Source organism: Physella acuta, unplaced genomic scaffold, assembly GCF_028476545.2.
Source record: "Physella acuta isolate Inbredline_101_S28 unplaced genomic scaffold, ASM2847654v3 ptg000677l, whole genome shotgun sequence".
Classification (NCBI taxonomy): Eukaryota; Metazoa; Mollusca; class Gastropoda; family Physidae; genus Physella; species Physella acuta.
In genome coordinates, this window is record NW_026732196.1 from 973568 (window position 1) to 991991 (window position 18424).

At 34.3% G+C, this 18424-nt stretch overlaps 1 protein-coding gene and 1 long non-coding RNA gene across 5 annotated transcripts in view; both read left to right on the forward strand.

Annotated features, from left to right (window-relative positions):
* LOC131949200 (multiple PDZ domain protein) overlaps positions 1-3141 on the forward strand; it is a 35722-nt gene extending 32581 nt beyond the window's left edge. The window contains exon 21 of the mRNA XM_059310989.1: positions 202-3141. Within this exon, the coding sequence (XP_059166972.1) occupies positions 202-475 (274 nt within the window). The 3' untranslated portion in view covers positions 476-3141. The remainder of the gene's footprint in view (positions 1-201) is intronic.
* A 973-nt stretch (positions 3142-4114) lies between these two features.
* LOC131949206 (uncharacterized) lies at positions 4115-7930 on the forward strand. 4 transcript variants are annotated; one of them, XR_009388130.1, is made up of 5 exons: positions 4115-4549; positions 5330-5568; positions 5969-6117; positions 6233-6353; positions 6719-7930. It is a non-coding gene; the product is annotated as an uncharacterized LOC131949206 (long non-coding RNA). The 4 variants fall into 4 exon arrangements; XR_009388132.1 differs by lacking the exon at positions 4115-4549 and adding an exon at positions 4562-4710; XR_009388131.1 differs by lacking the exon at positions 4115-4549 and adding an exon at positions 4722-5248.
* Positions 7931-18424: the final 10494 nt, after the last annotated feature.

The window sequence follows — 18424 nt, forward strand, 5'->3', positions numbered from 1 at the left end:
AAAAATTTTCCTAGTAGCTACATCCACCAAAGACTCAGGGATTAGCTGTTTATATCATTATCTTGATAAGTTCAAGTCTCTTTTTATCATTTCCTAGAAAAGATCAAGTCTTTAAACACTATAAAATACCTTGTTTAGCCTTTATTTTTTAATTAATTAAATTTTTAAAATTTCATTCCAAAATTTATTTTTTCAATCCAGTCAACCTCCACAATACAAGACCATAACCCTAAACCGTGGACCTGACGGACTTGGATTTTCAATTATTGGTGGCCACGGCAGTCCACACGGGGACCTACCCATCTACGTCAAAACTGTCTTTAACAAAGGGGCCGCTGCTGATGAAGGCACCCTCAGGCGCGGGGATCAGATTTTGTACGTCAACTCCCAGAAATTAGAAGGATTAACGCATGAAGAAGCTGTAAACATTCTAAAGAACACTAGTGGAATTGTGACACTTGGAATACTTTCATGAGGACTGTGCTGCTGCAAGATAGTTTCTCTAGGATGATGCAAATTTTGTTAAATAAATTCATGTGAGAAATTAATCATCCAAAATTTGTTTGGATTTTTAACTAAGAATTATGTATTTTTTTACTTTCGATTTTAAAAAATAATTGAACATCAATTACATATAAATTTTGTAATACGATTTTTTTAAAAACTGTAGGTGGAATATGGAATTGCCTGGATTCTTGTAAACTTTATTTTAGGGGTGATATTGAGAAAAGATCATGAAGATGATTCCGGTGAATGACAGGAGTTACCTAACTTAGCTTCAGATTCCAGATGTTTTTATTTCGCAGCAACTTTCCTCATAACACATGCAACAAAATTATGATTATGCTAAAACATCGGATTTGTATAATTTGTCTATGGCATGAAAGAGAACTCATAATTATGCAAATTGATGGAAACTTTCTTCATGTGTTACTCTAGCACAGAGCAGTGCATGATTTCAACTTCTTGACTTGGATACACCAATGCTCCTGATGACTAGTTCTATTCAAGGCTACTAAAAATGTAATGAACAATGCTAACAGTTGTTTAAAATTAGTGCAAAAAAAAATGTGTATAAAAATTGTAAATTTTAAAAATGATTTGTTTCATTTTTTTTTAAATATACTGGTAATCAATTCACTGCAATTTCACTATCATTCATAATTAGTTGGAGCATTTTTATCTTACTATAGTAGTTCAAATTAACTTTTTAGTTTCTAAAAAAGGCTGCTGATTTGAGTTTGTTTCTTTGTGTTTTATCTGGACAAACTTACTGACTTTCTGATTAAAATAAAAGTGTTTTAAGCTATGTAGTATGTACATATATTTTTATTTAGCATTACCAAAGGATAGTTGTTTTTTGTTTTTTGATTTTTTATATTTGTTTCCTTTAAACATTGATCTGGGTTTTGTTTATCTTCTACCTGCCTTATAATCATCCCTAGACTCTACTTAAGAGAAAGTTGATGTATAATTCATTATCAATCTCAACATTCCAACAGCTAGAACAGTGATGGAAAGCAATGGCCCTAGTAAATTATTTACAGCTTTTGTTTTTAAATTTGGTTTTTAACTCTCACAAACTGTTATTGGATATCAGCTAAATGGATTGCAGCTTATAGTTTTACCCTCAATAAATTTGTTTAGAAATGTTTTACAAAATTTAATTGACTCATAATTATTGCATTTTATATTATTTTTTTTATTATAAAAACAAACTTTACATGTAGATTTTAAAAATGTATGGATGTAACCACTAAATCTAAGACAGTTTTAATTTTTTGCGTAAGGTTGGTACAAGTTTCATTTATTACTGATTATGATTTTTAATTTTGAGATTTGTTTTCATTTAAAAAAAGAGTACAAATTTATTTATATAGTTATTTCAATTCATTACATTCATTTTTGGAACATTTTTAAAAATAAAACTAAAAAACTTAAAACACAATACAAATTATTTTTAAATCCCCTTTATTTTCTATTTTAATGTTATTTTAGTGTTTACTTAGACTTTCAGCAAAGTGCTTGTGATCTAGGTTTGTTTTCTACCAATGTCTTTGAGCTGCATGTCTTGCTTAAGTCAGTTAATTGCTTATCTGAACTGTTGGGTTGATCTTTGTTGTGCTATATTAAAGTTGTGAGTGAAGCAGTGTCAAACAGTTATATGTATGATATTTACTTTTAGAGATCCTCAATAGGAATTACATTTGTTCTGTAAATATAATTTTTTTAAATGATTAGAATTTGAGCTAATAATTTTTTTTTTAATGATTTCAATAAAAAGTTTAAAATAAAACTTTATTTGATTGTAGACTTGTTCGTCTTGTAATTTGCAGGCTGCTACAGAAGATTTGTATTGAGAATCTACATATCTACTGCTTTTGAGTTTGGTTGTGGGAATATTTTTTTAAATAACTAGAAAGGTTTATGTGGCCTGTACTATAGTAGTTTGTTTTTGGTTGTTGTTTTTTATTTTTTGTTAATTTTATTTTAACTATTAACATACTACTCTGGTGTATATACTTATTGTTTTCTTAAAATGACTTAACAAGAAGACACAATTTGAATCAGCAAAGTTTAATGTGAATTAATCTTTAAGCATTCAAGATTTTTTATGTACTTTTTACTTATCCCCATAGGGCACTGTTTGAAGTAACAGGCTGCACTGATCAATTTGCATTTAAAATGCTACTCAAGGAAGACCAGAGTTTCCTAAAAATGTGTTTATTTTATTCTTAATCTAACATTGATGCTTTTTGTACTGATAAATGTCAAGGATTTATTCAAGAATAAAGGCACATGCAATTTCAGCTTTTTTCTTATTTGAATTTTTAAAAAGTGAAAAGATAGGATTACTTAATTTGTGAATAAAGAATATTTTACTTCAAGATATTATCACAACAGCGATGTGTAAACAATCAGGCCAATGTGTAGCATTTTCCAGATAGGTTTTTTTCAATGTAATTTTAATCATGTTTGATGAATTTATGTCATTTTGATTGAAAACTTCTAAACTTGGTCATTGGCTGCACACCATACTGGAGTCTCATTCATTGATTTGATGCTGTATATTTCTTTTCACCTTTTTCCAGCTATTCAGTCCTATCATAATTTGTACCAAATAAATTCTATACCAGATGTTGGCTTTGTTTAATAGTTATTTTTTCTTGTATTGTTTGTTACCAAAACAAAAAGGCATAAACCAGGTAGCCTCCAAAATGTTCATAAGTTTATTTAGAAACTTTCATAAAGAAAGGGTATATGTCGCAAGAACTAGAGTGTTAGAAGTCCTTGGTGGCGGTGTACCGGTGTATTGTTTACACAAATCTCACTTTCTCATTTAAATGTTGAAATGAAATTTGACTCCCAAGATTAGGACTAAACTACAGACTACTTCACATTGAGTAGCCAGATCGGGGAGGGGGGGGGGGGTATGATAGACAAATGATGGTGACAAAAGAATAGAACAAACCACACACAAGCACACACCTAAATTAATTAAATTATTGACAATTAACAAAAAAAAGTGCAATTTCACGTTTTAAAATCGTTATGGAATATACAGACCTATATAAATGTAATCTATGTATATGACATGTTATATATATAGGTCTTGAAAGTAGGAGAATGACACCCCCTCGTAGTAAAACCCTGCCGACGCCACTTTAAAATATTGTTTTTGTTCAGCACTAAAGCTAGTTAGTGGTTAGTATGGGAGTAAAATAGAGTTCCCGGAAAGCGCAACGGGAAAAATAAAATACTTAAAAAAACTTTTTAAAAAACCACGTTTTTCTTGTGGACTAAAAAGTAGAAAATAAATTTTTCTTCCGACCCTAGGGGATCTACCAATGACTGCTCGTAGATTTTGTGCTTCCTCGAGCTGTGCGGGTTCTTGTGATGACTGTTCATACATTTGATGACAAAAAACGTGGGTACGTTCACCATCAAATTTCCAAAATTCGTGTGTTGTGTGCCCGACCCACGTTTTTTGTCATCAAATGTATAAACAGTCATCACAAGAACCTGCACAGCTCGAGGAAGCACAAAATCTACGAGCAGTCATTGGTAGATCCCCTCCCAGCTAACACAGTATGTAATACCATTGTGGGCCCAAGCTTGGCCCAATGTTGTAATCATGGCCAAACATTGGACAAGCTTACGCCAGGGTACAGCCAAGATTTGTACATGCTTGCATCCCTTGATACCTTGATATTTAACCGTTTTTACCTTGGCTGCCAAGATTACACTGATTTATGTATTCACTGCAGAAATTTTAGTTAAATATGCTTGTTAAACTTAATATATGTTAACTAAAATTAATTTATCTTTTAATATCATGCTCTAATGTAAACATAGCATCAATAACAGACTACGTTGCATGTGTTAAACATTTTGTTAATCTTTTTAAAATTGTGTGCGCTACTGCCACCGGCCCCCTGTCGCCCATTGTCCCTTTGTTCACATTCCTTCCTATTGTTCGCAAGCCAGCATCCCGGTGCTTCGCCATTTTTCTTAACAAAAGACTTTGTATCCAGTCACAGTAAAACAGGTAGGCCCACTGTAGCCATTTTACTAAATTTTAGTTCAACAGTGAGAAGTAGTATAACTGTATTTATGCAGAATCTGGAAAACTCGTATTTTTTTGTTGGAAACTTTAACTTTATGGGCCTAAGTCATCAAATAAAAGTTATAAAAGGTAGTTTATTTGAGGTAATAAAATGAGCCTAGATCTAGATCTAGTCGAGATCTATATATTAATAATACTAGAGTCTATATATTCTGTTTATTTTGGCATTAGGCTATAATTACATTTTACAATAATCTCCTTTATGATAGATCTAGATTCTAGATAGATCTAGATTCTAATCATACTAAATAACTAAAAATCGTAATCAGAGGGCGGTTAATTTTGACAGCACTTTTTTTTTGTATTGAAAAGTATGCAAGTACGTTTGGGGTTATATTGATTATTGATAGATCGATGTATTTATTGGTTTTCAACTTTAGGTATAATTATCACGCACAGGGGAAGGGGGGGGGGGGGGGCTTAAATGTTTATAAATTAATAAATAATCATTCACTTTAACTTTTAAAAAAAACTTAATTTTATTGTTCTAGGCCTATTTGTGTAAGGATTTGAAACTGTCTTTAATAATTAATTCAGAGAGAGAGAGAGAGAGGAACAGTAGACACAATTATAGAACAAATTTCTACATGCTAAACAAACAGTCACAGTGTATTTTGATAGGTATTAATTTTGAAAAAAATTAGTCAACTAGAATTCTAAATTGATTCAAGATTGTCATTCAAATTTCTATTACTGTTACAGCTCCCTATGGGAGAATAAGATGTCATCATCATCACTCCTTTGTGGCCCCTGGGGAGCAAAGGGCTGCAACCACACATCTCCAGCGGACTCGGTTTTGGGCTGCTCCTCTACTCTGTGCCCATGAGAGCCCAGCTGTTTTCGCCTCCTCCTCAACCGTTCTCTTCCATGTTTTCCTTGGCCGGCCCACCCTCCTTTTTCCCTGGGGATTCCAGTCTAATGCATGTTTTGATGAATAAGATGTAAGTTGTGTAAATAGTAGTGTGGAGACCTCAGAGCAACACTTAATTTCATGACCAACAGCGATAAGATGGTACTATTAGTAAGCCATACTTAATGATCAAGACTACTCATATTATCATATAGAGGACAGAGTAGGCAAATGGTTGAGGACACTATTGCTAAATTAAAGCCAAGTTAGTAGTACATTCATCAGTTCACCTAAGTCTGATATATACCCAATTTAAGACTATGAAATAAAAAAGGTGGCTAGATATAGTGTTGACTACACAAATCCTTTATATACAGAGATCAAATAAACAGAGATACTTAAAAATTAGTATCTAATCTGGCTATCATTTATTGTATCACTCACTCATTTTATTATTATATTTAATAACTAAGAATGCCATTTATTTTCAGGCCTCCAGGTGACCAGGTGTTGTGTATATCAATCAGCCCACTGGAGATATATCAATCTTTTAATAAATTATAAGGTCCCCACTGCTTGATACTTCACCAAATACTGGCTACACCAGAAAATGACTAAATGTTCTTAACACTTAACAACTGTAAGTTTACATTGTTTCAAAGTGAATAATAATTTTCATTTAGTAATTTTTGCTTGCATGTAATGATCAGCATGTGTAGTTAATGCCTTTACTGATATTAGTAAAATAATTTCAGACCACAAGCATTACTTCTGGGTCACTCTGAAGGGTCTAATCGTTCAATTACTGAATTGATAAAGTTGATGAAATTGCTCGCTCAAAAGTTGTCTGGCACCTTCTTAACTCAGAGACATAGGGTAAGGGGTTTATAATATTTATATACATACTATTATTTTTTTTATTACCAGGTCTTTTTTTTTCACTTTTGTTTATAAATATATATATATATATATATATATATATATATATATATATATATATATATATATATATATATATGCAGTATACGTGTTACCTGGGTAGCATGAACACCCCAGACCACCAGTCTTTATACCTATATAATATATCGTTACAAGGTAGCAAACATGATGTTAGGGGCTTCTTGTTGTATGTTCAGTGCAGTGCAAAATAAAATAAACATAATAAATTTAGTGCAAAATGAGCAGTGTATGGTTGTAATTATTTCATAAATGACTTTTAGTGTGTAACTTTTCTTTTTTAGAATGTGGATGGATTATGACATACCTTGCACAAATCAACAACCAGGCTTTTATTGGATTTGAATCCCAAAGGAAAGAGAAAGTTTGTTATCCAAAACAAACATGGAAAATATCAGAAACCAACAAAACACAAGCAGGCAGAGTGTTATGGACCCAACTTTGGGGAATCTCCTAAAATCAAGTATAAAAATAGAGAGGTGTGGTTGTGTCTCTCAGCTCCACAAGGGTCCACAAGAATGAGGACAACAGTGATTTTCGTAATAATTTTAGATCAGATTTTAAAAAAAAATTGATCAGATGGATCAGGTTAACAGTTTAATACATATTGCATTTAAGTGCTTAACGAAAAGAAAAGATGCTCTTACCAAAATAGTCTAAGAACAATGCTGATTTTAAATTAATAAATTGTTTCCTTTTGTAATAATATAATAATTTAAGTTGGCATTGTATGTATGTTTAGTGTAGATTTAATGCCCTAAATGAAATATACAATTGACATTTTTTTTCTTTAAAGAAATAGTTGCAAATTTCTTTCATTATTTAGTTTCACTGTACAATCTGAAAAAAGCTTGCAACATTTGTATTGACAATACTTCTGCTGGTGATATTTATTTCTAATTAATGAAGTAAATTAATATATATTCAGTTTACTATAATTAAATACCTCATACTCGAGACAAAAAAACATTTATTGAATATCGCAGTGATATTCCTGTTCTACACAATGCGTATAAACCCTCGAACCATCTGTCTTTTGAAAGATTGTACATTTTGTATACACAATGGCATTCATTTCAACACTATTTAACCACAATTATAATCTAGAGATCCTGAACATATTTTCGTTCTGTTATTTATGGACAAGGCAGACTGGTCCAGCATTAAAATGTAAACCTTAATTAGAATACTTAAACGAGCTATGCAATTAAATGTTGTTAGACAAATATTTTATACTTTTTATTTTTAATGTTATGTTTACGTATCATAGTACAAGACAGCTTCTGTATTCTTGTACAGTAAATTAAGTTTTTACATTAGTTTAATTTAAACTGTAGGCCTGCTTAACATCTGTTACATTATATGAAAATGTTTTGTATATTTGTTTTAATTTGTTTGTATAAAAGTCAAAATGAAAGTTACTACACTATTATTTACATATTCTTTTTCAATCAATACTTTATAGTATAGTTATAATTTTCTTACAATTGAATGGATGGTATGATACAGATTTTAATAGATGAGCAGTTCTTGTGTATGTATTGCTGCTTTACTACATTTTGATTAAAATTTCTTTCACATTTTGAAATTACCTTTGTAAATATTATGACTGATATGAGAATGGATCTTTTTGTATGCTAAAAATAAAAATTTGAGCCAAGATGTAGCCAGGATATAATACAGGATGAGCCAAGGTATAGCCAATATTGGGCCAAGATATAGCCATTATTGAGCCAAGATGTAGCCAATATTGGGCCAAGATGTAACCATGATATAGACAATATTGGGCCAAGATATAGCCAATATTGAGCCAAGATGTAGCCAATATTGGGCCAATATGTAGCCGGGATATAGCCAATGTTGGGCCAATATGTAGCCGGGATATAGCCAATATTTGGCCAAGATCTAGCCAATGTTGGGCCAATATGTAGCCGGGATATAGCCAATATTGTGCCAACATTGCGCCAACATCATGCCGAGTTTCACTACCAATGTTTCGCCAAGGTTAAGCCAATGTTGCACCAAGATGTAGCCAATATTGGTAACCAATGTTTAGCCAATATTGGGCCAATATATGTGTGCTGACTGGGCTAGGGTCGGAAGAAAAATTTATTTTCTACTTTTTAGTCCACAAGAAAAACGTGGTTTTTTTTTAAGTTTTTTTTAAGTATTTTATTTTCTCCTTTTTAGTCCGTTGCTACACATAAAAAACGTGGTTTTTTTTTTAAGTTTTTTATATTGTTTATTTTCTACTTTATCTAATGACTTGATTAAGTATGACTTGACTAAGTGTTTTTAAATACATAAAAATTTAGAGGATTTTTTATCAAAATAAAAAGGATCAAAAGGTTTTTTAATGCTTTTAGGTAGTTGGCCCACCGTCCATCCCTGCTCGAACAGATTAACTGTCGATTCTCCACCCACCTTAAGCATTACACTGTAAAACATTAAAAATAAACCGGGAGTGATCTCCCCTAAACTTTCTCGAATATTCTTATATAAAACAACAGGGGATGGGAACTCGGGCTATTGACATGATTTTTAATCCATTTTAAATACTTAAAGTTTTAAAAATAGAATAAAATCTCGTAGACAAATTAATTGCACACCAAGTGAACGCAAATAAAAAAAGCGCATAATAGTGCGCAATATTATTAGTACTTTTAAAATTTACATTAGTTTTTTGAGAAATCGGAAGTAGCGTAAATTACTACTTCCAGTCAACGGAAATTACTCAAAATTTAACAGAAGGTAGAGAATTAGATCTTTTACTTACATGTGAAATTTCATTTATCTATCTGAAATAGTACTCAAGTTATAGGCTTTTAAAAAATTCAAAGTAGGAAAAGTACCACTTCCGGTTATCGGAAATCGCTCAAAAGTTGATACGGATCTACGATTTTGATAAAATACTTATATATGAAATTTCATCAACCTAGCTGTAACGGTACTCAAGTTATCGTGTTTACACACGGACAGACAGACAGACAGACAGACACACACACACACAGACATACGGACAAGATTGCAAAATTATGTTTTTCCGTATCAGTGAGGTGTAAAACGTCGAGATTTGTAAAAATCTCAATTTTTTTTTTTGCACGATTACAATACTTTCTCTATACTACGTATATACGAGAAAGTAAAAAACGTGGTAATAAAAAAAAGAATTGCACACCAAGTGAAAAGTTTCTCTTTCAAACCTGACGGTCTATGGGGCAAGTGAAGTAGAGTTCACTTGTTTCTGTGACCTCGGCATATGAAGATATAGTGTGGTCAGCACTATGCCCAGCCGCCTTTACTTTCCCTAATAGGAGTTAGGTACCCATCAGAGTTGGTTGGACTCAGGGACGGTCTACTGACTTGAACTCGGATTCGAACTAATAAACGCCTAATAAAATGTGTATAAAAGTGCGGGATATTATTAGTACTTTATAAATTTACATGCGTTTTTGAGAAATCATGTTCCCAATTTTAGGGTCCTAGGGGCGTAATTTAATTAAGCTAATTTAGGTCTCTAATTGCTAGTTTTTATGATTGCATCTGAAATTGTTAGGCGAAAATAGCCTGCATGCCGAATCAGATCTCTAGAGTAATCAGAAGTGGGCTAATTTTCGTTGTCAATTTTAACAACAAACAAACAAACGCGAAGCTGAGTTAAGAAAAACGTGTTTAAAAAGCGCTCGCATCTTTCGGGTCCGTAAAATAGATAGTGTGGCAATTCAAGAACTAATCTTGTTTTGTTTGTTTGTTTATTTCAGGTTTGTTTGTGTTTTTAATTATTATTTTTTAAAAAGCAAAATAAACCCGAAGAATAAATAACATTTGAACTGCTGTTGTTACAGACTTATAAATTATTTGTTAAATTGACAGAATCGTAGTTCTATTTGAGAGAACGAATATAAGGTACATGGGAGATTAGGTAAAAATGCTAGATTGTCTGTGGGTTTTTTTTTTTATGAATAAGTTGTATGACCCCCAAACAAACACACACACACACACACCCATTCGACGTTACGGACACCAAGGTGTCGCAGGCAGGGCGTGATGTCATTATCGTCTGAGGCGTAATATTTTTTTTCAAACGATTTCATGGGTAGCCAGGTTGCCTTGAAGAAATGGTCTGGCCCGGCACTTCAGTTTCACAAATGTACGCATTTACCGACGGTTTTTTTTCCTTTGCAATTTTGTGAGATCCACTATGACGCCGCAAACGTAGGGTGGTCAGAGTTTCTTCCAGGCATCACTTCAGCCCCGCCCCCCCCCCCCCAAAGCAAGTCTACCACCCCCGCCCCCCCCCCCCCCCCCGAACGAAATGGAATTTATGTAGAAAATATATACTTTTAACAGTGTCCGCCCCTGAAATTATAGTCCGCCCTCCCCCCTCCCAGAGGCGTAGCGACCCTACCCGGGGACAAGTTTTTCTATTTGCACCCCCCCCCCCTCGATATTTCGATTTGCACCCCCCTCGATATTTCGATTTGCACCCCCCCTCAAACTTTCGATTTGCACCCCCCCCCCCCTCGAGATTTCGATTTGCACCCTCCCCTCAAACTTTCGATTTGCACCCCCCCCCCTCGAGATTTCGATTTGCACCCCACCCCCCTCAAACTTTCGATTTGCACCCCCCTCAACCTTTCAATTTATTTTTCCAACCCATTTGGCGCCCCCTAAGGTCGGCGCCCGGGGACATATGCCCCCCCCCCGCCCCCCCTCGCTACGCTACTGCCCCCTCCCCCCGAAAATTTCAATAAACCTTCTCTAAACATTAACAAAATACTGTAACTATTTTGCCTAAATCTACATTTTAAATTAGGTCCTTGGTGTTCAAATCTTTCAGACCGTTCAACATCACAATATCAAAGGAAACCCAAGTATATGAATCGTGCAAATGGATATCAGTGGTATATAGTTATACTGTGTAATATAATATAATGGAGCCATTTCATATGACACTGTCATTCAAATTTTATTTTAATTTCGCTAATGGAATGGTTGGGTGATTAAGTTAACACTTCCTGCTTACACAGTTTTATAACTAGAAATTTTTACGGCTGTTGCAAGTAAAAAGCACGTTTATATATTAAAATTACACCACACATTTTTAATAACAAGCTTCAAATGCAATAAAAAGAAAACATTTTTCCCTTTAGATATAGATATAGGCCTAATAGACGTAATGGTTAAAGCGCTGGTCGCTGAAGAGGATTATTGATTTCTGGGAGAGGATGGGGGGTGGGGGGGTATTTTTAAGGTGGTTTTTTTTTTTTCAATAGAAAAACCGAAAAACGTCAATTTGTTTTAGCATTATAATTATTTTAAGGAAGGATAATGAAACTTTTAAACTTTTCTTGTTGTTGTTTTGGTGTTTTTTGTTGTTGTTGTTGTTTTCTTTTTTTTTTTTTTTTTTTTTTTGGTGGAGATACGTTGACGATAAGGTAACTTCATTAATGCAGTTGTAACAGGACAAATTTTCAGCTTTAAAATAAATTATTTTTATTTAAATCACTGGGAGCCGCAGACGTGTGTGACGTACTGTCCCACATCTGTGCGATATTGGGTGTTTTATAAAGCGTCTGCTCCGCACTTCCATTCGCCATCTGCCAGGCGTAGTGGCGCCTTTTGGTGTTTAGCTGACGCGCTTGTTGCAGAGCGAGATGATTTGAGTTCGGCTCTCCGGAATTTCCCGAGAAAAATGTCTTATTGTGCAGTTGGCGAAGTGCTGATGTTGAATCAGATGACGATGTGTACGGGCTAGTGTTAACCACTGACCCAGTGGCGTGGATGACTTTGGGAAGATGTAGCTCTGAGGCTTGGTGGGATGGGAAGATGAAGCCGTCTATTGTGTACAGCTGTCCTATACTGATTGATTGAAACGTTTGCTGGATGCTTTCGGTGGCTGAATTGATCTCGTCTTGTATCGTGGACGGCATGACTGAAAGTGACGTAGTAACAGAAGACTGGTAATGTCTTTTGATTGGCTGACTCTTGCCGATAGGGGCGCTTTTTGCTCTTCTTTGGTGAAGAATGTTTGTTGTCGTGGAAGTCCTTACAGGTTTTGGGGTTTTAAATACACTTGGCGGGAGATTTATTTCGGGTTTTTTGCGATTATTACCGAGAAAAGTTGTTCTGGTTTTTAAGTTATTTAATTTGTCTGATTTCACAAACAACGGCGTGGGAGAATCTTTATTGACAGTGAATGTACTTCTGAGCTTCTGCTGCTGAGGTCGTGAAACGGTTGGCACAACTGGCGCTGAGTTTGGACTAGTTGTTTTAGTGCCCGGGTTGATCGGGGCTGGTTTGGGGGCAGTTTTTACAGCGATGAAAGTCTGTTGGGTGGCGTCTGCTGGCGGAATGGGCGATGACGAGTCGCTCTCGGTCGAGTCGTCGACCTCAGTTGATGAATCGGACTCCGTATCAGACTCGGCGTCTTCGGACTCCGAGCTGGATTCCTCTGGTGAGTCATCCGACTCTGAAGAGTAGTGATGAGTCCTGGGAGGAATTTCTCTTACCCGTACCAGAAATCCATCTGGGGGGAACTGGACGCGCTTTTTTGACTTGATCTTGACAGTTATCTCATCTGCTGAGCTTTCACCCGAACGGGCGTTGACTTCTGAGTTTGTTTTAATGTTATAATTTTCACCATCTTCGTCTGTCGCCGCGTCTCCCATAAAAAAGGTAAATAAACACAAACAGGAAGTAACGTCTGGGTGTTTTCTCCAAATTTAAGGATACATATCTCAGCTTTACTCACTTCCACTAGATCTAGGCTGATTGATTTTATAAAAAACTTGATTTTAGCTACTAACTAACACTGAAAAATGTGCGACCACAGTTCAGAAGTTTTTCTACTTGCACTTATATTTCGGGAACATCCAGAAAAAGTTTCCCATTTTCAGAATAGTTTTATTTGTTTCTCGCGATTTAAAAACCGAGCAAAACACAGCAGCGTAGCTAACGTCGGTGCCGATTGGTGTGTACATAACTTAGGAAAGCACAACACGCATCATCAGAGCCTGAAGTCTAGTGAAGTCTGAAATTTCAAAAAAAAAAAGTTTCATATAAGATCTTACTTACACAAAATAGACTAAAAATTCTAAATGTTAACATATTTTATTGTCTTCGGTTAAGCTAACTTTAGTTTTAAATTAATAAAGATTGTTCTCCAAACATTACTGGCTTTAATTTTGCTATCATTTGCCTTGTCGCCGCCTTGACAAGTCATCGTCTTAAAAAATGCGGACGTCTGCTGATCTTGGTAAAGTAATAGGTAGCCATCAGTAGCGTACGCAGGGGGGAGCAGGGGGAGCGGCCGCTCCCCCTCTGGCCATTTTCAGCAAAGTGGCGCCTTTTTGGAAACTTTTTAAACTCAAAGTTTTAAACAATGATATTTGTTAAAAAATATTTTTGTATGGATTTTTTCTATGTAAATCACAAGATTTCTTTTCATGCAGCAATTAATTAAGCATTATTGTACTAATCTATTGGTGTCTACGTTTACAACACGTTTACAACACGTATTAACAGCTGCATCAGTTTGACATTCTAAAAATAACCATTACGATGCATTGCAATGTTTAAAAATTCTCTACGGTAGTACCACGGTAGTACCACTTGGCAAGAGGGGTGTTAAGTTTAAGGCAACTGTATAATGTATTAGCTTACGAATAATCGAATTAGAAAATGTTATACATAAAACTTCACACATAATTACTTTATATATACAGTTTGAAACGTGTGATTAATTTAAAAAAAACTACAATACAGACACAAATACAACTAATGTGGCACCTCTATTTAAATTTACTTATGAGCAAACTCGTAGTGGTGGGGACACTTTGACAAGGTCAACAACGTCATCACGATGAAGTAGTAGTATTCTTACAGTTTGGGCGATAGTGATTACGATTACAAATTATATGAAACAGTTACAACCCCCCTCCCCATGGACCCCTCTGTAAAAAAAATAGTGTCATAATACCACTGCTACTTATTTAAATCCATTTCAGTAATATATATATGTGTGTAATATATATTTGTGTAATATATATGTATGTTGAGAACAGTCATCTAAAAACTGACGCTATGTTCACTCTGAGTTGGTCCCCCCCCCCTACACATACCTCACCACCTGATCTGTTTAGTACATGTAGAAAAAAGCGTAATGATGTACCAAAGTACCATGCCGCCAGAAAATTAGCTTTTTAAACATAAAACTGTGAATATTATTTTTGCAATTACCAGTAAAAAGGTGTGAGATCAATACAGTGATCTAACCCATACCTATCACAATGTTAAAAAAATGATCTTTAAATAACACAAAGAAGTAGCAGTTAATTAAAATATATAATCTGAACTGAAAGACCGATAGTTAGTTAAATGTAGGCTGTTATTTCGTATGTATTCCAATTACGTCTAAAAGCGTGGTTTTTATATCAACTCTGATTTTAAAAACTTTCATTATGCTGTAATACTTTAGCATTTATGATGACGATATATTAAGTTCTGATTATAGACAAAAACATTTTATAATCACGAATAGTGTTAAACAATTTCATTATATTCTAAAGTAATTATTTATTTGTTTTGACATTTATAATTAAATGTGTAGATATATACATATTTATATTAAGAGAGTGATTATTTCCCCTATTTCACTTGTCTTAAATAATTTCCCAGGAATTATTATGTAAGAAACTTTTTTTTACAAGAATTACAAAACAGATTGTGTTACGTTCATTGTTTTTGGTTGTAGTGTATATATATATATATATATATATATATATATATATATATATATATATATATATATATATATATATATATTTGTGTTTAGGTTGATACAATATTTGTTTTGTCGGCTTACATTGTGTTTTTTCTTATTTCTTCAGAGTGCTACTTTCAATTTATTTTACATCATAGCGAAGTAATGACATACAGCTAGTAATTTTATATATATATATATATATATATATATATATATATATATATATATATATATATATATATATATATATATATATATATATATATATATATAATACACGTATATAGAACGTGTTAAAAATTCGGCGCCTGTTTTGCTATTTTTCGCTCCCCCTACAACGAAAACCTGGATACGCCTCTGGTAGCCATGTTTTAATAGTGTTCGCTACAGACCAGTGGTAAGCGACAGTGTAACAGGCAAACGAACATTTGATCAAACAGGCTATATCGGACACCAATATGAAGAACGGCCTCAAGTTTAAAGCAAACTTTGGGCAAACGATTTTGGAATGACAAAGAATTTTTAACAATAGAAATAGAAACAGTCACTGCTGACAATATAGTCTACTGGTACGCTGTCAAACAAATGCTAATTATATGGTTTATATGCTAACTGTAAGCTTTCATAGAGGTAACATATCGGTTTACAAAGTTCAAGGCAGGGTATAAGCCTGCTATCAAATATAATGGTACTGAAATTTAGTCTAGTGTGAAATAAGAACAAAAAACTATTATAAATGACATATACAAAATAAACCCGTTCTGTTTATCAACGGCACATTCATTATAATAAATTATTTACAGTTGTTTTATAATGCGTGTAATCATATTTACCTTTAGACTCGACTATTTTAAGAACGTGTTGTTGTGGTTTTAAATAGTTTTATTCGAATTTTTATAAACATGATTTTGATCGTCTGCTGATGAATGAAAATTTTCCTTTTTTTTCACCATTCACATTGAAACAACGCGCTATTTTTTGTTGTTGTTACATAGTAGTTACTAAGTACGCTAAGTAAACAAAAAAAAAACAAGTTGCGAAATTGTAACAACACATAAAGACATACTCTTACCGTCATAGACGTGTTCCTTCACAAAGAAACATTTCCTAGTCTCCGTGTGTTGGTTCAGCACTCTGTGTAAGTAAGGCACCAACTCCCCAACACCCCCCTAGTCACGGGGTACACTTTAAACCTACAGCCTAAATCCAAATCCAATTACTTGGTACTCCGGGTAGCACACACACACACCATTCTACCTACACATGAAGCTTATTGAAAGTGCGCTCGACTTTTCTCTTCAAATAATGAAATGTGACCTTTTTTACTACTGTACCGAAGGTAAATAACAAAACAGAAGGTAGTTATCAAAAAATCAATAACCGTTAGTATTGATTTTTTTTTTTTTTTGACGTATTCAAGGACCCACTACAAATCACAATTTTTTTTCCCAACCCGGATACACGCTGTGCTTCACATGAGCCCCAAACACAATCAAACAATGCAAACGATAGATCTAGTAATTAGTTTTAAATTCTACTAATGTATGTAAAAATCTAATCTAACCTATCCTACGCGAAAGGAAAAAAAGCGCGTATAAAAATAAACCAAGTTCTATAACTCGCGTCAATTGTGACGCGAATCATTTGGCAGCCCCAAAAGTCTGTTGACGTGTTTCCCTTGTTGGGCTGATAACGCGGCCGATAAAAGAAAACCTCATAAGACCTTCGCTAACAAGCAACTAGATTGTAGCAGTTTGTTGCCGCGCGCTGTGTTTCTGTCCTTACAACATTCGTATTGAAGCTGGTGGTAGTCTAAGTTTGGTGTAAGACGTAACAGTTGGACGAGCGAATGACATTTACATTGACCTTTAAAAGTTTATGTTGCGTTAGGATCGTCCACAAATGACGTCAAAATGGGTGATGATGGGGAGATAGGTTTCTATAGTGTGACGTCACACTTTCGGATGTTAAAAAAGTAATGTTAAAAACTGAATTTTAGCCGTTATTTCGCGTTTTAGTAAACTGTTTTTTTTTTTGTAAATTGTAATGGAAATGGATTAATGTGTTATATACCCTATGATGACCCAGCACAGTAAATGTGTTAGAAAGAAATCGATATTTTTTAAAAAAAACTGAAAGTTTGAGGTGTGACGTTTTTAGGGTGGGGTCTGGCTTTGTGTGACTAGGTGTGATTTTTAGAGGTGGAGGAGGGGGGGGGGGGGGGTTAAAAGTAAAAAAAAAAGGTGTGACGTCAGTTATAGATGCCCCCGCTATTTATTGGGTCACCTGTACTTGGATAACTCAGTCCTTTATGGTGAATTCATTTTTAAAAGGCTGTGATAAAATTTAAAATTATTCGTTTTACTTTCTTCTTACATGTAAATTAAATTAACAAATCATGTGGTATTTAGACAAGATGTGTAGGAAATGTAAGCCGTAAAAGTAGATTGTAAAAGTTGATTTACGGCGATATTGTTGTGTGTTTTCCATCAACCTTTTAGATAACTAAAATAATATTTTTCCACATTAGCCTTCATGTAAAACATGTACTAGAATAGTATAGTGAAACAACAGCAATATTAAACGGTAGCTGAAGTTATGATGTTAAGAGCATGTTTGAATTATATTTTAAGTGAGATATGGACTGGATGTTGAACTTCTGCAACACCACTGGGATCTGGAGATACATCTCTAAATAAAGGTCCCTAATGTTGTCAAGCATAACTTGTAAACGTAACAGGAGCCCTGTATACAATAGGCCCTATAACACAAACGTAGGTCCCGGATAACATTCTCCCCATGATTTGTTGATACGGCCAGTTTGTAGGCTATAAGTCCATTAGTAAAGTAGGTAACTTGTCGCTTTGTTTTGGCTCACGGAAATCTAACAAAGATGATAAGGCGAGGCAACACAAAGTGGAGGAAAATGACATGGGCTATTCATCTGGGGGCGGAGGTACCGGGTGGGAGAAGGGGGGGGGGGGGGGGGGATTACGTGGGTAAAGTCCTGCCTTTATACAACTGTAATTGCCGTTTCATTATGAACAACACAATGCATGTATTGAATATTTACTGTATGAAACCAGGATCAAAGTTTTTTTTTTCATTTGCTTCTTAAACACAGGCACCCGTTTTCTTATCTTTCAAAAGGCCTGTTGACCTGCAGACGTAATCTTCGATCACCTGACGACAGCTTAATTGATATGTTCATATAGGCATAACA